The 18,383-nt window shown below is 52.2% G+C and overlaps 7 protein-coding genes across 7 annotated transcripts; 3 read left to right on the top strand and 4 right to left on the bottom strand.

The window, feature by feature from the left end:
* Positions 1 to 1,174: 1,174 nt before the first annotated feature.
* CDEST_09267 (uncharacterized protein) lies at positions 1,175 to 2,751 on the bottom strand (the record flags this gene model as incomplete). The annotated part of the gene is made up of 2 exons (XM_062925426.1): positions 1,175 to 2,480; positions 2,537 to 2,751. 2 exons carry the CDS (start codon positions 2,749 to 2,751, stop codon positions 1,175 to 1,177), a joined length of 1,521 nt encoding a protein of 506 aa, XP_062781477.1.
* On the top strand, positions 2,670 to 3,861 carry CDEST_09266 (uncharacterized protein). The gene has a single exon (XM_062925425.1). It carries the CDS (start codon positions 2,918 to 2,920, stop codon positions 3,479 to 3,481), a length of 564 nt encoding a protein of 187 aa, XP_062781476.1. The 5' UTR covers positions 2,670 to 2,917; the 3' UTR covers positions 3,482 to 3,861.
* Positions 3,862 to 4,292: 431 nt separating this feature from the next.
* CDEST_09265 (uncharacterized protein) lies at positions 4,293 to 6,892 on the bottom strand (the record flags this gene model as incomplete). Its single annotated transcript, XM_062925424.1, has 2 exons — positions 4,293 to 4,514; positions 4,556 to 6,892. 2 exons carry the CDS (start codon positions 6,890 to 6,892, stop codon positions 4,293 to 4,295), a joined length of 2,559 nt encoding a protein of 852 aa, XP_062781475.1.
* A 1,795-nt stretch (positions 6,893 to 8,687) lies between these two features.
* On the bottom strand, positions 8,688 to 9,674 carry CDEST_09264 (uncharacterized protein). Its single transcript, XM_062925423.1, has one exon. The coding sequence runs from the start codon at positions 9,532 to 9,534 to the stop codon at positions 8,785 to 8,787; it is 750 nt and encodes a 249-aa protein (XP_062781474.1). The 5' UTR covers positions 9,535 to 9,674; the 3' UTR covers positions 8,688 to 8,784.
* Positions 9,675 to 12,518: 2,844 nt separating this feature from the next.
* On the top strand, positions 12,519 to 13,702 carry CDEST_09263 (Putative 2EXR domain-containing protein; the record flags this gene model as incomplete). The annotated part of the gene is made up of 2 exons (XM_062925422.1): positions 12,519 to 12,963; positions 13,022 to 13,702. The coding sequence occupies exons 1-2, from the start codon at positions 12,934 to 12,936 to the stop codon at positions 13,700 to 13,702; spliced, it is 711 nt and encodes a 236-aa protein (XP_062781473.1). The 5' UTR covers positions 12,519 to 12,933.
* A 140-nt stretch (positions 13,703 to 13,842) lies between these two features.
* Positions 13,843 to 15,379, top strand: CDEST_09262 (Putative glucose-methanol-choline oxidoreductase, FAD/NAD(P)-binding domain superfamily; the record flags this gene model as incomplete). Its single annotated transcript, XM_062925421.1, has 3 exons — positions 13,843 to 14,141; positions 14,230 to 14,789; positions 14,839 to 15,379. 3 exons carry the CDS (start codon positions 13,843 to 13,845, stop codon positions 15,339 to 15,341), a joined length of 1,362 nt encoding a protein of 453 aa, XP_062781472.1. The 3' UTR covers positions 15,342 to 15,379.
* Positions 15,380 to 15,684: 305 nt separating this feature from the next.
* Positions 15,685 to 17,006, bottom strand: CDEST_09261 (uncharacterized protein; the record flags this gene model as incomplete). The annotated part of the gene is made up of 4 exons (XM_062925420.1): positions 15,685 to 16,001; positions 16,073 to 16,140; positions 16,235 to 16,623; positions 16,740 to 17,006. The coding sequence occupies 4 exons, from the start codon at positions 17,004 to 17,006 to the stop codon at positions 15,685 to 15,687; spliced, it is 1,041 nt and encodes a 346-aa protein (XP_062781471.1).
* Positions 17,007 to 18,383: the final 1,377 nt, after the last annotated feature.

The following is an 18,383-nucleotide window of genomic DNA, read 5'->3' as shown; positions in this document are numbered from 1 at the left end:
AATCTTCTGAACGCAATGGTTATATGCAAACAAAACCTTAACTATCACATTGTGACTCCCGAGCCTATTTGATTTAGCAGCTAATATGTGCATCTGACGTCTAGCAGCACTCGATGGGATAGGACTCAGGTTTCTGCTTGATGAATTATTGAAGTGTTCAGCTACCTCCCTCCACATGGGCGCATTTTGACATCATCGTTGTCGATGGCGTTGTGTCGTCGCTATCACCATCCTGGCAGGCTTCCAGTTAATCCACATGCCAACCTTCGAGCCTCTCGACAATCCTTTCAGCTCGGGCTATAGCCACTCCTGAACCACATTGAATCCATCTCTTAAAATCCCGACCTTTGCATGCGCCCTGGCTATACTTGCCCTTTAGACATATTCCCAGTCTACTGGCGTTTGATTTCCAAGAAGCCTTCAATGCATAAGGCGACGGGTGTGGTTCTGTTCGAACATCACACTCAACTCGAACTATAGGGTGGTTTTCAAAGCCCAGTTCACTTCCCAAGCCGGCTGAAATATTGATGGATTCGGCGCAGAGCCGAAAGCGAAAGCTTTTCCTTGTACGGTCCGGATATACGCGAACGGACTGCCCAGTACGGGCATCCTCGACGCTTTTCATCTTGAAAGCGATTGCCTTCCTCCGGGCACTTTCAGCAAGCTGCGCTTTTACTCTATCGCGATCATAGATGCTAACGATCGCGTAGTCTAGAGGATTTGCTTTGTTAAGTCCCCAACCACGATGTTTAGCCAGGTGCCCAGGTCGCAACCTAATGAATGTCTGGTTTTCCCAGGACGCAAAGTATATTGCCATAAGAGCCTCCGCGATGTGGACAACCGGGATCGGAACAGGCTCTGAGAAGGAAAGCAGAACCACGAAATTCGGATGTGCCCCAGGCCTAGTCATTTCGGTGCAGTGGGGCACGCCGCTCTGGGCGTGTCCGACCTTCGCTTTTGCAAATCTAAGGTGTTCTTGGATTCTTCGACGCAAGCCTGCGTATCTTTGGATGCCGGTGGAGCTTGCTGCACCAACGTAAATTCTGAAAAAGTCAGGGTCTTCGTTAGTCACAACATCTGCATACACGCCTTGGTTTTCATCCCGAATGCTTCCGGCTATTGAAAGGAGCCTGCAGATTATTTTTAGCACTGGAAACATGCAGAAAGGACCACGTTACCTTGACGCTGTGAACTCCGTTGTGGACAGAAGGATATCAATAACCGGAGCACGAACGGCGGCAGCAATCATCGTTGCAATGTCCTTTGCTGACTTGGTTTTAAGATAAGCACAAACATTCGGTGTGGCCCTGATTTTCCGAGAATTGCATAACCGCTGTAGCACTTCGACCGTCTCAAGCAACATGCCGTAGAATTTTTGGCCACCACTTCTCTCCATGTCATTTTGTTCTACAGCATGAGACGTTTGTCGTTTAGAGGGAACATGCTGTTGTTCCCTCCCCACTGGCTCCAGAGTGCTCACAAAACTTTGCCCAGACCAACTGACGTATCTGGAACTTGTCTCGCTCCTATCGTTCAGAGTTTCGCCGCCATGCCTGTGATACTTGCTGAGAAATTGAATGAGCTTCTCAGCCTTAAGAAGAGCTGCTTTTCTCGGCGATTGAAGCCAGTGTGTAAATCCCATCCCTTTCATTGATCCGGTGGCACGAGTCCCAGACAGGATTATCCCTAACCGACGAGCATTGGTATTGTGAGCCGCCTTATTCGCGAACGGGGTGTGGTGATTTCTTGCGCTCAACTCCAGCTTGATGTCAACCTTGCGAGTCGTTTGGAGTCCGTATTCGAGGCCAATCATCAAGGGTATAGTAATGTCGACGTGAGCACCGTCTTTTGCGGTCATTAATGTCACGTGGAAGCGTACGACACGACCACCTTGTCGTAGGACATACACCCGGACCGGTCCACCGTTTCTCAATCGATCCTGTCGGCGACGGCTAGCAGTGAACGAAGTGGTTTCGCTGGCGATTGCACGCTTCTGGCGAAGGATCACTGCCTCTTCTTGATCCATAGTGTCGAAGCCTTTGTAGTAAGTTGCTAGGCCGTCTAGCCGTAACGGGGCAATCTCATTAAGGCCCCAGGCCTGCGGGGCAGGCTTCAGACGTGTAGGCCTACAAGCGACATAACTGCTTCTCGGGCACGATCCCAGAAGAACTGTCATGGTAGCCTGTGCAACGACAACCATCTCTTTGTCCACACGTGTTTTAAAAGCCGCCAACGTGACCCAGTTCGTGCGCCATCCTGCAGTGCGGGCGGCCTGGAAATGTAGAACTGTCGAAGACTTCTTGGCTCTCATCTCTGCTTGAAGTCCTTGGATTCGCCCTCGCATACCGCCCGATCGCGGCTTGTACGGCCCAGCGGCTGCGCCGACAAAAATCTTGATGGCTGACTCATCATCATTCGTCAGAATATCTGCGAAGACTCCTTGATTGGTATGATCAACGGCTTTGGCGAGGCTCGTGATGCTGCAATGTGTTAGGACCCATTGACATCTTACTAGTTATGCCGGTTGTCTTCTCACCTGCAGAATAAATCGACGTTGGATACCAAGAGGTCCTTGAATGCGGGATTTGTCGCATCAACAATCCGTGCCACAATCTCCTCGTTGGGCCAAGCGGAAAGAAACCTGAATATTGCGGGGCTGACCTGCATCCCCGCTCCGTCGAACACGTGTGTCCTGATATTCTGGAGGCATTCCTCCACAAGCCTATCGAAGGTGAACAGATCTTCTTTCATCCTCAATATCTGCTCATCTCACTAATGTTTGCTTGTGCTTGTTTTCTTCAACCCGAATGCCCACGGCTCGAAGTTTGTTCGCCATATCGGTCGCTTACCCCGCATCCTCTATCCTGCCGTCATTTTCCCGTCGCCGATAAAGACAACGTGGCGCTCCCAACGGAAAATGCCTCGTCAAACGCTAAAACAAAAGCTAGAGGTGAAGCGGCTGTGGTGGCACAAGCAGCTTGACGTCAGAGCGTTGTTGGTTTTTCAACGTCTATTGCGGTTTTACAACACCTTTGTCGTCCTAGCCGCTCTTGTCAGCGGTTTGGCCGTCGCCGCTCTGACCTTCCCAGACTTCCATCCCAGCTCCGGGCCTAGTCAAGTCGGCGAAGGTCTTCTCTGTAGCTCGGCCATCACGGCTGTTTTGTCGGCAGTCATGGCCACGATGCTGCTTTTTGCGTTTGAGGGAATCGAACGAGCAAGCCGGATGGACCTCGCGGTGGCTTGGTCGCCATTAGTACTGTTGGACATATCGATCCTCGAATTCCTTGTTGGGATGACCTGCTGGTATTGCGGCAAGAATGTTCCTTGGAGAGGAGCATTGATGGCAGTGCAGCTGACTTGGCTGATGGGATTTTGCGTCGTGCTTTCGATTTGGGTGTGGTTCCACCTCAGTCGCAAAGGGGGACTTGGGGTTGCAGAAAGGCAGGTGGCCACAGAACAAAGGCGTGCTGCAGATGAGTAGATAGCAGCACGCGATCACTTACACACATCGAGAGAGAAACTGTAGCAAATGGTGCAAAAATCAAGTCAACGAGACCACCACAACATATGGCACGTTTGGATGTATCTCATGTATCCCCCGAGGGAGAATTCGATGCTGAAGTCGACTCGACCACATCTGCAGCTGGCAACCTCATCGAGAACGAAATGAGGCACAAGGTATGGCAGAATCTTACCAAATTAGGACAAAGTTTAACATCATTAGTACGAGTTTTGGAAAGGTTGGGGCGTGCTGGGATTATTAACCATTGTTTTGATGTCCCTTTCTTCTTGCATCCACGACCCTTAATATGTCTGAACTGTTGTAGTTGGGGAACACTGATATTGAAGGTGGATTGATAGAGAGGCAGCCACGGGTTGCGTGTAATGAACTGATGGGTTGAGATGGCTACAGATTGTTAGTTTCGGAGTCGAGAGACTGTTGATAGCCGAGTCGGTCAAAGTACTGGATTATCATGTCTACGGCATAGATGACCGGATTCAGCCTCTCTCCAACAGCAAGCGGGCGTTGAGACATGAGCTTCCAAGGCAGGATAGGACACAATCAGACATCGAACCAATCCTAGTGACACGGCGCCTAGCGCCGCACCTCAAGGGATGGCCAATAATCTATGGTCGCATGCGGCGCTAAATTTGCTTTCAGCCTCAAAAAGACAACCCGAGCCTGCTCTCTCGCCGAGTGGTATCTTGTGCCATCCGAATAATCCGATCGAAGCCTGAATGCTTCGGAACGGTGAGAGCCCCTCCGAATGGCGCCGAACGATCCAGAACTGTTACCTCACCCGTATAGAGCCAATCATGTTCAGGCGCTTAGGGTTGATGGGAGGAACAGGGGGAGCATTGGCGTGAGCAAGCATGCTAGCGTGGAGGTTGGGTGTCGAAGCAGCAGCGCCGAGAACGCTGCCAGATCTGGATCGCGACTCCGATGTCTCCGGAAGGGCCACGGTAGGGACCCGCGAGGTGAACGAGACGAAGGTTGGCTCAGAAATATCCCTCTTCCTGACCACCCTCTTCATGGAACTATCAAGGCGGTAACGACAGGGGTCTCGGAGTTGGGCAACGGGATGGGAGGTCCCGAAGGTCGACGAGAGGGAACGAAAGAAGGTGTAGACTGGCTGACGGGGGTCAAGGGCGAAGGGATGGGAGCCATGGGAGAGACCGGAGAAGGTTGTCCCGAATCGGATCCTCCACAACGGTACTGAACAACAAGGTTGCCCGAGGAAGCGGATCGGTTGAGAGGCTTTGCGGGACCAGCACCCGTCGGGTACGGCTGAGGAGGCATGATGGGAGACCGGCGGATGTTGGTGCCGGAGAGGCTAGGAGATTGCAACATCGATGGCCGACCTAGAACGGGCTCATTAGGGCTGAGGCCCATCCCGCGGTCCTCATATGGAGATGAAGCGGTGCTGGTGCGGAGGCGGGCAGGACGATGAGACTTGTCGACGTTGCTGGCTTCCGAACCACTGCGGTCTCGCTCCGCCCAGGAAGGAGGCCGAGAGGCCGCTCGTCCCGCGCCGTTGCTGGGCTGAGGCTCTTCGCTTGGGGCTCGCTGTTGGTCGGTGATAGGAGGCGGTTGTCGCTCACGGGAGGCGGTCCGCTGACCGGGAGTGTGCTCACGGCTAAGGGCGGTCCGCGAGGCTGGCGGGCTAACGATCGGGCTGGTCACGGAAGTGGGCAACTGACCAGGTACCATTGGGACGTTCGAGGGACTCTTTTGAGCTTGCAATAACTGCTTTCTGGCCTGCCTGAAGGCCCTGAGTCCAGCATGCATTGACGCGTCCTCCTTGTCCTTGTTCGTCTCCTGCGAAGGGAGTACTGGGGTCGTTTCGGACGTGGGAAAGAGGGGTTTCTCGCGCTCCTCGTGGACCAGGGACTGAGACTCCTCTTCCTCAAAGCTGGATTTGTTCGGGCTAGGGACGCTGCTGATAGTTGAGGAAGCAAGACGAAGCATATTGATAGCCTTGGAGTGTTGGCTGTCCTGCCAGGTTTCCCGGTTGCAGTCAATCAAGGAACCGCGGCTCGTCTTCTGCCTCAGGATACCCAACGGCGGATTTGTGCGTGGCAGGGACGGCTCCCTAAGAAGCTCAGCGGGATTGGGTGACAGAGATCGACTGTCGCGGTAGGACTCGACCCAAGATGTAAGTCTCTCACGAATCCGACGCGCGCCGTCCGCAAGTTGGCTGGCGAACTCGTCGTGTTCTTTTTCCATCTGAGTGCTCGAGTTTCTCCAATTCGGTGATTGAGCTTCCCAAGGATTGGCCATGACTCCCATGTCCGCCATGGATTTGGGATCGTATGGGTCAAGCGGGAATCTGGAAGCGAAGTTGGACGTCTGCGGTGATGAGCCGTAGAGAGAGGATGTCGCGCTGTCGGTCCGGAGGTGCTGGTGAACCATACCAATGAGGCCAGTTGAGGAGGAAAAGGTTGGATAGTCTTGAGGCGAGGCCTGGGACTCGATGGACACGGCAGTGGCGGGAGGAAGAGTCCGGCTAGACACGGGCGATGGTTCAGCGGAGGCTCTGGAGCTGAGAGACAAAGGAGTCGATACAGAGGGTTCTCTCAGTGCGGGATGATAGCGATCCGCTGGCCGCCTTAATGCGCCGTGGAAAGCCGCGGCAGACCTTGTGTTGTCGTCTTGGGGAGAGTTCGAAACTTCGTAGAAGCTCAGTCCTACCTCTTTCTCTTTGACGGTTGGCTCACTCTGCACGATGGGCTCGGGCTTCTTGATCGGGAATCTTTGAGCCGAGGAAGAAGAGCGCGACCGATCGGCGGTGTGAGAGGCATTAGACTCGGTACGGAACTCATTGGTCGGTGTTTCACAGCCTTGCTGAAGTTGGAGCTGTCTTTGGGCGTACCGCGATTCATCGTACGAATGGAAGGGCTTTTGGAACAATTCCATGGCAGTAGCCTTGCCCCGGTCATTGGACAAGATGGAGTTTTCCTCGCCTTCGCTTATGGGCGGGCTCAAAGGTGGTGCGCCGCCAAACGAGGGCTTGGGCTCCGGGTTCGTGATGCCCAAATCCATTGGGGGGATCGGGCTTCCAGTGGTTGGAGGGATTATGGACCGCAGATTGGGAGCACTGCCCTTCGCTAGGATTCTCCTCTCGCCGAACCGGTCATTGAAGAGACTGCTTGTCGGGGACGGCCCATCCTGCAGGTTGGGAGTCCTCCTGCCGAAGTTTCTCTGCCGAGATAGCGCGTCCATGCGTGACAAGGCTGAAGATTGCTGTTCTTGAAGATCGTGGTTCAGTCCAGTCTCGTAGAGGCGCTGTGTGTGAGTGTAGGTCATTTCAAGGTGAGGAGTATCTGTAGTAGAGTTGGGCGCGGTCGAGCTTGATTGCCAGTACTTTGCCGCAGATGTGGGCTGAGACATATTTGACGTCGCCGCAGTTGAAATACGGTCGACCGACTGTGTATAACTCAACCCCCCAACTTGCGAGACACCCCCACATCCGAAACACTATCACCACCACCATCACCACCACTATCACCACTTATTTCACCACCACCACCACCCACCCATATGCAACTTCCGGCCTCACTGGGTAATTCGGATGCACTGGATTCATCCGGACTATCCATATTGCCGATATCCGGACTTTGCGCCCGCCGGATATCCTATATAGTGGCAAAGGTGCTGTTGGGCGATAGGGGGACCTTTTTCCTCTTGCGTTGCTGTAGGTCCTCCAACTTGCCCTCTAGCTGGCAGACCTGGTGCTCTAGAAGTGCTACTCTAGATGCCTGGTTATTATACCCCTTTTGCACCTTTCTAGATAGGTGACGAATAGTATGGGTATCTAACCTATCCTTGCCTATATGGGTTAACTGGCGTAGTTGATGCTGTAGCTCGGCAGACCGACGAGGTGTTGACTATGGGACGATAGATAGGGCTTTATCCTACTGTTGGCTGCTAGGCTGGTTAGTCTGCTGGCTGGTCTGGATGGTCTGCTGGTCCTTAGTTACTATGGGGTTAGATAGAGGCTGCTGTATGCATATTGGCCATAGTCCAGCTGACCTCCAGCCACTTGTAACGTTCTGGGCTGTTATGGCTGCATCTCTGGCCCTTATATAATAGGCTAGAAATGCCCTCTTCCTAGCAACGGTTGAATTATTAACCTAATTATCTAGATATCCAACCTCCCTATGATAGGCATGCTTTAATGGGCTGAAGACTGATATATCTAGTGGCTGAAGGACAGCAGAGGAGTGTGGCGGTAGATATAGTAGATATATCTTGTTCTGGAAGCATTCCTACATGAAGTCTGTAGATATATGGCTGTAATGCCTATCTAGAACTAGCAGTCTGGCTGCCTCTGGTTTACTAGGCATAGTGCCTGGGATGAACACCTTCTTTAACTATTTAAGGGCAGTTTTTTTAGTCGTCTAGCTATTATCCGTATATGTGAAGTGCCATCCTTTATATCCAGATAGGTTGGATGGAAACTATTGGACTTGGACTGATTTACCCTTATATATAACTAGTGGGCATAGGGACCTCCTATCGGCAGCCACACACTTGATAATGGATACCTATGCCTGGGATCCTGGCTGCTTTTTCTGGATATGCCGCGATGCTGCAGAGCCCAGCACTAGCCTATTAGATCCCCTGCCCTCCATAATGCCAGTTTCATCCATATTCCATCGGTTGGATGGATGGATTCCCTGGATGGCAGGGATATTGGTCAGATGATGGAAAAAACCCTGGATAACCTCGGAAGAATGGGCCTTCCATCGCCGGGCATCTATTGCTCTGGATCGCTGGGTCCTAATTGATGGGTTTCGCCGCAGGAATCGGCATACCCATCTCTTGCCTAGAGGTTGATGGGTATTATGGGTATTGCCTAGCATACGCTCTGCCAGGCCCTTTAGTTGTTGATGGGTAGGGCCAGCACCTAGGGCATCTTGGATTTGAACCCATCCAGCTAGATAATCCTCCTGGGCTTGGGATAATCGCTGCATATGGGTATAGGCAGTAGTTTTGCTTTGCCGCCCATGGAATCGGTGATGAAGTGATGCGACTGGTATACCCCATGCTCGAGCTGTTTCCCGGATACCCTTCCCAGCTGCTACCTCTAGAAGGGCCCGTTGGAGCTCATCTTCGGAGTATTGCTTCATGATGGGTTGAAGAAGGTATTCTGAAAAAATGGCGTTGTTTGGTTATATATGGCAATTGTTATAATAGTTTGAAAAAGGCGGTGATGGTGGTGAAGGAGGAGAAATGGGGTGTTTCGGATGCGGGGGTGTTTCGGATGTGGGGGGGTTGAGTTACGATATTATCGAGTTCGTCTCCCGCTTGCTGTTGTAGCCCGTGGGCGGGGGAGACTCGGCGCGCGTTAGGTCGATACTCGACCGTATCTGGTCTTGTTTATCATTAAATGCCATTTTGGATTTCTCAGCTTGTCTCCATCTTTGGAAAGCCGACTTGGAAATGTCGTCGTCGCAGAGGACACGCCTACTCATACCGCCGCCCTCGAGGTTTTTCGAAGATGCGGTTCCGGAGGGAAGCTTATAAACCTTCTGTCGTCCGCCGAACAGGTTGTTGCCTTCACCAGGCTTGGCTCGGTCCATAACGCTTCCCGAGATTGAGCTGGCGTCTGCGGAGTGGTACGAGTCCATCCTGGTAAAGGGTGCTGCCTCTTTCCTGATGGACTCGACCTCGGCGATAACTGAAAGTCCATTGGCGCTTGCACCCAAGTCGAAATCCATCAGCCTCGACTGCCGGTTAGGAAACAAGACGTTGTCGTCGCTGGCCTTGCCAATCTTGGTGTTCGGGTCGTCTTGTTCTCTGAGCATAGAGAATCGTGCAGAGAGGCCCGTCATTAGCAAACTCGTCCGGAAATCATCGCTCGGCGGCAAGGCCCTTTCCAGGTCAAGCTCCTTTTTCGGCTCCTCTTCTTGGGATTTCTTCCCCTTGCCGAACAAGCGAAAGGGTATAGGAGATTTAGACTCGTGGGAAGCCCTCGGCGCGGAGGCAGTATCTTCCTTCACCTTCTTTTTGGGACGGAATCTGTTCATGGTGGCTATTGTGTCGCGTTTCCTGTGAGGACGAGTGTATGTGTCGGTCCGTTAGAAAGTCCCTTTTTTCTTCTCCTTCGGGGTAATTTATCGAGCCAGGGAATGGCCGTTCTTCATTAGGCGTTTGCCATTAATGCCCGTCGGGATAGTATGGAGAAGCTGGGACGAAAGACGAACAGTTTGTTTGAAACGGGCTATGTCGTTCGGGACGATTAGTCGAGAGAGCGTCTGAAGTTGAAATGCCTGCCTACACACGCACCAAGCGGAGCCGTCAGCAAATATTTCACAGGAACCCTTGAGTACACGACCACGTTCAGGTCTCAGCTCCAAAAGGATTTTGGCGCGAAGAAGCAGAGATTGAGTTCAGCAACACGTCGGAGACGCTAGAGGTGTGCTTAAGCCCCGTCCCAAGCTGAGCAAGATTGGGACGAAAACACCGGCCAAGTTTTGGGATAAATGCAACAGGTAGGTACCAAGGCAAAGCGACCCCCGTGCAATGAAGCAGAGGCAGGGGGGTCGATGGGAGACGAACATGTCATGAACTTGAATATACCTGGATCAAAGGTCGTGCTGTGTCAGGAGTGTTTCATCAGGATGGAATTTTTGCCCGGCTGTCAAAGTCGTATGTGAGCTTACGGCTGTCCAAACGTCGTGACGTTGCGTCGATCACTCGGCGGGTGTTGAAGATGGAAAGCCTCTGGCGAAAGTCGAGAGATGCTCGATTGGAAGCGTCGAGACGACTATCAGAAATAGATCCGGCCGCTCAAAGACCACGAAATCTCCAAGGTCCAACCAAGGTCGTACACGAATCCAATGGCCTCCTGCACAATAGGCCGGCGGCAGACAGTAGTACGTCGATTTCGGTCCAGTGATTGCACGCGATACAGGAACTAGGGTTATGCGTTTTGCATTCGGCGGGCAGGTGTTCCCAGAGAAGAAAAGAAGCAAAAATTTGTGTATCGTATCCTTGGCTAACAAGAAAGGGAGAGGTCCTGTCGGGGGGTGAAATACCACAATCCCGGTCCAGCAGCAGCCACACTGGCCATTCCTCCCTTCCAGTCTCGGCCTGAAGAAGGAATTATCATCAAAACAAACCCAGCGTCTCACCGCCTGCGACACTAAACCAGAATGCCATGCTCGAAGGCGACAAACAGAAGAAACATAATCACTACCCTACTAGACCAGCACGCACCCGCGCTTACCTATGACACCGCCTCAACGCCGACATGCTCTTGATCGGCAGCGCCTGAGGCCCTGTATGTCACCACCCACCTCCCAACCGTCGCCATCACCACCACCGCTACAAGTATTTGCTCTGAAGCATGGTGGTGGTGTCAAGAAAAAGATCTCCTCTCGTCGAGTTCGTCAACATTGCCTCGTCGCTCCTTTTCCCTCCCGATCGGCAGCCTCGCCGCCTCCCGTAAGACTGTACCATCCCCTCCCACCGGCTTCAGGTCTCGCAAATCTACCGCCTCAACCATGGATCGTCGGCTTCGGACGAAACATTTCGCATCGCGAGCGAGCGAGCCGTTACCGTCCTCGTCCGCACACTGGTCGGCTAAGTCTGTTCTTCCCGTCGACTATCTGATCTCATTCTAGCCCCAGACAACAAACGGACAAAACGCGTTGCTTCCGAATTGAACCACCAACATCAGCATCAAGCGTCCCCGGAATTTCTGCTCCCAGCCATCCGCCTGTTTCCCTCCTCCGCTGGCTGGCTGCCACACCAGCTGTCCCCGCATTCTTTGCCATCGTTTCGACCCGGGACACACGCACATCATTGCTATGACTTCCATCCCCCGCGTCTTTACATTTCATCTCCCATCGCCTTGTCGCCAGTTGCCAAAGGAAGCTCCTTCATGCGTCGGCAAATTTCGTTCCTCCGATTAAACGCGAGATCAAGATGAGGGTGTGGCTCTAGCATCAACGGGAGCTGGCTGCATCTCGCACCTTATTGCACGCCCACGCCTGATCCGCCTGATCCGCCTGATCCGCCTGATTGCTTACAGGCACTGTTATGGATGCCGGGCATAACTCTCCTCCCTGGCCGCCGAAGTCGCCCTCGTCTAGAGTCTTTAAACCTTGAAAATTAATAGCTTGGGCCGGCTTACAGCGCTCGCCGTCTCTGTCGATGTACACAATCCGACCCGGCCTGCACTGACGCTTCCACGTTGTTCGCTAGAAGGTCGTGAAAAGCATTGAATTGGGCACCTTGGTTGAAAGATTGACAGGCGCCGAGACGCGAAAACAGGCCAGCCTGTCATTTCCACCTGGGCCTAGCTCTGTAAAACTTATTAGGATAGCATTAGACCCACAAGCCTGTGGTGATTCCATCCACTCTTTTGTACGAATGAGACACTCTTTTCAGCTCACTCATATGCATATTCTGCTGGCCACCCTGACTAACCGTTACTTTCCAAGGTGCAACATTCGCAGGGGGCAGGATTGAGCGATTTGTGTCAACCCGGCACCCCAGGCACAAAAGGTCGAGCATTATCAATCAATCAATCAATCTTCTTGCCCTGTCGTCCGCGTCAGGTGCTTCAGGCTGCGCCAGTCACCAACCGGATTGGGTCGTAACAAGGCTGTACTGCACACCTCAGGTCACTGGGTCTCAATTTGATAAATGACAGAACAAGGATAGCCCATACTCCGTGCCCTATCATATTCCTATCATTGTCTCAAGAGGCCTGTCAATACAATGTCATCCCCTCCGCTTTGTGCCCCGGACGTGAACTGATTGAGCGGCTGACCTGGAATCCTCGTGGAAAGCTTAGAAATGACGTGATTTGGGCATTCTGAGTGACAGCGGCTGGCGTATCAGGCCAGGATCCCAGGCCATACTCTCATGTCGACAGCTTCCACGCACCAATCGCTTGAACGTGTAAGCGAGTGCAACTGATTACGCAAAATGAGATATGATAATGGTTGTAGAAGCCAGCTTGTTAGCCCAGAGCAAACTGTAAGTCATTAATATCGTCGTTACACTGTTCGAAAGTCGAATGAGGCACTATTGACCGGGCTCGCAAGTTGGGTACTTCTTGTTACCCAAATTGTCATCTGGGAATCGGTCGTACAGTGGTGTCTTTCTCTTTTCTTTTCTTTTCTGCACGTATCCTTTACCTGTGGGGCAAAATGGTGAGCGCCAGTTACTGGGTCTGCCAAAACACGGTCTCATACGCACTCACAAGCCCGTTGCGGAGCAATCTCCGCTCGCCAGAAGTCTTCGATTGCACGACTCACCTGAGTTGTCTGCCACGATGTATTGATCATTCGTCAAAGATCCACCCTTGATTAATGAAGGAATTCCCCGTCCCTTTCAATTTATTTGACGGATGTCAATTTCGAACCGTTTAACATCTGCTCTGCTGTTGCAGTTACACTAGCGGCAATTGAACAATGTGTGGAAATAACGACGCGGCAGAGTTTGTAAGACCACAACCGAGTCCCTCAGTTGGAGCTCAATGTGTATACTGATAGAGTAAAGTACTCATTTTCCAAGCTTCCAGTCGAACTCCGATTAAACGTTTGGCGTCTAAGCCTTCCAGCAACCCGAGTCGTGTCCATTCGATGTGTCACAATGCCGCTATCCGAAGCAAGCGACTCAAGCTGGGGAACGTCACCAGCAAGAATACCAGCAAACTTGCATGTCTGCCGCGAATCTAGGCAAGAGGCTTCAAAATACTATAAGTTACGATTCGAAGTGGCAGGGCCGCCAAAAGTTTATTTCGATCCGGAGGTTGATATCTTGCATTTTGGCCCAGCTAGTGGATTCATGGCGTCGTCGGCACAATACTTTACAGTCATGTGCTTGTGTGGCCCATCAGACTTGAAAGACATTCGTCACTTGGCTATTGATGAGTCTGTTCTGAGCAACGGAATTGTCAAGGGCGCCGAGGCTCATTTAACCGCACGAACCATTCGTCAACTCCCATTACGCATGCCCAATCTGAAGAGGCTTGATTTTGTGCGCAACGAGGCTGCTTCCGTCCCTCAGAATCTACCAGTGCTTGCAGAAACAGAAGACTATCACCGGAATTTTCAAAAGTTAGTCGAAAGCACAATGCGGCGAATTGCTGGGGAGTCTCCGAATTGGGAAGTTCCTCCTTGGCGTATAGCAACGCTGCAGCTGGAACCTGGGAGTAAGTTGTTGTTGGGCAGCACCTGACAGGCCCTTGAAAAGGTAGGGGGTCAATGAGATGTGACGATGATGAATGATATTACGCCCCCGATAACGGAAGACTAACTACCGCGTAAACACAGAGGACTTGTCAATCACAATTAGCGCTTGGCTCGTCCAGCCCCTAAATGAGTCTCTCCGACGCGATTTTCGACTATGTCATTGTTGGCAGTGGCACTGCTGGTCTCGTGATGACCAATAAGCTGAGCGCCAAGGGCGATGTCACGGTTGCTGTCATCGAAGCCGGCACATTCTACCAGATCACCAACCCTGTCATCGGTAACACGCCCGCTGGCGAAACTCTGTTTGCTGGATCCAGTCCGCTCGACACCAACCCGCTCGTTGATTGGAATTTCGTTACCCAAGCCCAAGCCGGAGCCAACAACCGTCGCATCCACTATGCTCGTGTTAAATGCCTCGGTGGGAGGTAAGTTCATGGGTTGTTTGGCAATGCCAGGTGAGAAAGTCTCTAACGAACTTCTTTTAGCTCTGCTCGTAACTTCATGATTTAGCAGCACGGTACCAAGCAGTCTTATCCAAAGTGGGCAGACGCCGTCGGTGATGACAGCTACACCTGGGACGCGCTATCCCCGCATTTCAAGAAGAGCGTCAAGTTCACACCACCCGGTTCTTCTCGCTCTTCTAATGCCAGTGCAGAGTATAGCCCCGACGCTTTCTCCTGCGGGAGGACCTCTTGATGTCTCTTACGCCAACTATGCCCAGCCATTCAGCACTTACCTCGAGCCCTCGCTCAACGAGATCGGCATCCTCCAAGCCCAAGACTTCAACAGTGACGAGCTGATGGGCGCCCAGTACTGTACTGATACCATTCAACCCGACTCTCAGAAGCGTGAATCCAGTCAGACGTCCTTCCTCGGCGAGGCCATCGGCCGCAAGAACCTGAAGGTCTACCAGTTATCTCTTGCTAAAAAGATTCTCTTCGACAATAACAAGAGAGCCACAGGCGTCGTCGTCTCTTCCAACCTTGGTCTGACCACTTACACTCTTAAGGCCCAAAAAGAGGTCATCCTATCCGCCGGCGCTTTCCAGAGCCCCCAGCTTCTGTTTATCTGGCGTCGGTCCCAAGGAGCAGCTCAACAGGTTTAAGACTCCCGTGATTGCAGAGCGCCCTGGTGTCGATAAACACATAGAGGACCACGTCTTCTTTGGTCCCACGTGGCGTGTCAAGGTCCAGACTCTGACCCGTCTTGCCAACGACCTGATCTACACTGCTGCTCAGTTCGCTATACCCTACAGTATACTCAAGCAGGGTCCACTTACCAACCCGGTCTACGATTTCCTTGGCTGGGAGAAGACGCCTCGCGATCTCATCTCTGCGGAAGCCGCTGCTGTTCTCGACAACGAGCTCCCTCCCGACTGGCCTGAGATCGAGTATCTGACCGCGCCGGGTTACGTTGGTGACTTTGCCAATCTTCTCCTCACCCAACCCAAGGACGGATATCAGTATGCCACCACCCTCGGCGGTCTGGTCGCTCCTCTCTCCAAGGGTACTGTCACCCTTGCATCAGCCGACACTAAGTGTCGGAACATTAGCTGTCCGGCCGCCGGCCGGATGACTCGTGTGCCCGGAAGGCTACACATCGGCCTCTGGCGGCCGTGGCAATAACCTCCCTTTTTATTCCACTCACTAAGCAATATCATAAGTAGACCAATACAACGAGTCTTCGTTGCTTCACCTCGCCGTGTATATACGGATACCTGGTATAGTTACCAATAGTTGCCCTTTCGTAATCGGGGCGTAAATGTAATAACTAGCACCCTATTGACCCCCTACCTACAGCCTTTCACACCCGCCCTTCATAAGACAGTTCGAACTCCAATGTCTTCATGATCCCAAATTGTGGCAGCTTCGAATTCGACCCGCCAGTTGACAACGTATGTTTTGTAGATGTGGAGTCGATAAAGGAGTCTGACCTAAATCCGTGCGGCAACGAAGATGCCCATAAAGTCTAATTTCGCGACTCTGGTCCTGAGATCCAGGATTCCGATGCAACGTTGTCAAACCGCAGACAAGGCATTTCTCTTGATAATTCTTCAATACGGGATTTGCTATCCCTGAACCACTTTTTCGACGTTCTTGTCGTTGTCGTTGTTGTCGTCGCAATCGTGGGGAGCGATCTTGTCCGCCAGATGCCCCTATCGTGCCCCTGTCGCTGTTTGTTCCCGAACAGCTGTCGGAAAATGGGAGGAAAAGCCGGCGCGCAAGCTGCTGATATGCCTATTCCAGGTTCGATGGCGCTCCAGACAGCCAAGTATGTGGTATCACCTACGACAAGTTAGTCCATGCTTGTTATGTGGTTCGAAAAGATTTTTGCGGGAGCAGGCCGGATAGCGTACGGAGAAAGTTTTCTTCGCTCAAGATGGATGGTATAGTGACTGCGCGAATGATGGTTGCGATGCTCGCACTGGGAAATGTCAACTCATGCAACTGATACCACTTACTTCATCGGCCGCTGCTGAACCGCACAGACGAAGAGGCTGGGAGCAGCTCCAACTTACATGGACGCGAAACTAAGCAAGACAGTTACTAGTACTTTTGTTCTTGTGCGCATATGGAGCGACCAGACAATAAATAGCGGCAGAAGACCAAATGTACTGTCCGCGATGCAGTTCAATATTGCCGCCGTGAAAGTGCTACCGAGCACGATGCTCTTTTCGAAACAATGGCCCGGCGCGCGGGGGCTTTCGTCCCAAAATGTGCTGACAGGCCGGCACTGAAAGAGGACGAGGAGGAGATACAAAACGCCGAAAAGGACAGTCGCGAATAGAAGGATGCGCAAGGTCCGGATGTGTGCCGGAACGATGGCGATGCGCAGAAGGAGGATGCCAACGCAAAGTTTCAATAGTATGGTCGTTGTTATGTAGAGAATCTCGGCGCAGAAGAAATACTATCAGCGTACAAATAATTAGCATGAGTTGTGTTCTCGTACTCGAGTCAATAGAAGTCTCCCATTTCCTCAACATAAGTATCCTGCTGGATTTCCAAGTCATTGATCGCGCTTACTTGGAGTGCTATTCTTCGGTCTTCTACAGATATCTCCGTCGCATCACGACCCTGACCATGGGCAACGCCCATTATTGAAGTGATGAGATACGTCGTGAACACAGCCTGTACCAAGCATAACAGCTTGTCGTCGAGAGTAAATACGCGGGTCAAGCAGAGTTTCGAGTAGATGCGTAGTGGAACCGCAACCCAAGTCAGAAACAAGCAGAAGATTGAGACCGCGAGGATGCGACAAGGTCGATCCGAATCGATATCGATGTCCACCATGCCGCAAAGCCAGTATTGTCAAAATTTGTCGCCAACACTGGATGGAGTACTGGTGATACGGCGGTAAGATAGTAGGGCAAACTAAGAAAACCAAGTCCTGTCGGCATGACATCCGTCAGTTTTCGAGGGCATGTCCGTGGAAAGCACACTCTAAGGCGCGGATCGAATACAACCTTCTGCACACAGGGCCTGGCGAAGGTTGAACAAAGAGGGACGAAAACGTCCAATCGATGGCGAATAAGGGGGTTCCGGATCCGCCACAGTCTTCTTCGCTTCCGTTGGACCCGCCATGACGAGAGACTGAGACACCTCCGCGCACGCCAGTCTGCGAACGATAAACTAACGTCAACATGAAATTCTAGCATCGATAAAAACCTCCTGGAGAGGCATCTTATGTTCATGGGTACTACGGTGTTTGGCGAATATGAGGTCTGTCTGTTGCTGATCGGACAACGTTCATAGACAATTGGAATCCGTGGTTGGGTTGCGATTGCTTTTATTTAGGTGGCCGGAAAGCGGGTATGTTTACTTACGTTGCAACCCTCAAAGTACTCCCTTCACATCCCTTCAAAGTTCGGTAGGAATAACTCAGATCAATTTCTTGCGCCACCAGCCCCTTAGTCGAGACTAGAACCACTGTTCAGGCCTGGTTTTGCTCTCGGCTTTTCCCTCGGTTCACAATGGGACGCAAGTCAAGATGAGGGTGGTATGTTCATAACGCATGCGACGCATGCGGCCAAGGTACTGAACCATTGCCACTCCACTGCCCGAAACCACCGAGCCACTTGGAGATTTTGCCATATTTGCTTGGCCGACATCGTTGATACATTTTGGTCCAAAATGGATCTCACGAACTCTACTTGCGATCCCCTAGTTCAATCCGCGTTCAAGGGCGCTTTTCCACTACACACAAGACAGACACGTCAACTTCCCTCTCGCCTAGTTTTTCTCTGGTGCCCTTTCGCGATGGCCTCACCAGCCGGCTCCGATCGGGGCTCTGGGCCACCTCCAGAGCCAGTCTCTCCATCAAGGGCTAAACGCCGCCGTAATACCGAGACTCAGCCACTCCGGCCCAGCCTAACGTGTTCAATCCAGCTCCCCCAACGGCAAAGGGGCCTCCGATCTCAACTCCAGCCACTAATAGAACCGTCGCTGGGTCTATCCTGTCAGCTCTCGATGAGGAGGCAAGGCACTATGAGGCCCGCAAGGATGTCTTCTTAACTATCGCGCAGTCTGTCGATAATGTCGTCTCCAGCTTTGAGGGCCCCAGAAAAAATGTACATGTAAGTCAGCTTTAGTGGCCCTTTCGGCTTTGCCGCCGGGCGTAATAAATTTTGAGTGTGTGTGTGTGTGTGTACTAACCCCTTGAAGGAAAGG

Source organism: Colletotrichum destructivum, chromosome 6, assembly GCF_034447905.1.
Source record: "Colletotrichum destructivum chromosome 6, complete sequence".
NCBI classification, from domain to species: domain Eukaryota; kingdom Fungi; phylum Ascomycota; class Sordariomycetes; order Glomerellales; family Glomerellaceae; genus Colletotrichum; species Colletotrichum destructivum.
This window is presented reverse-complemented; position numbering and strand designations above follow the sequence as displayed.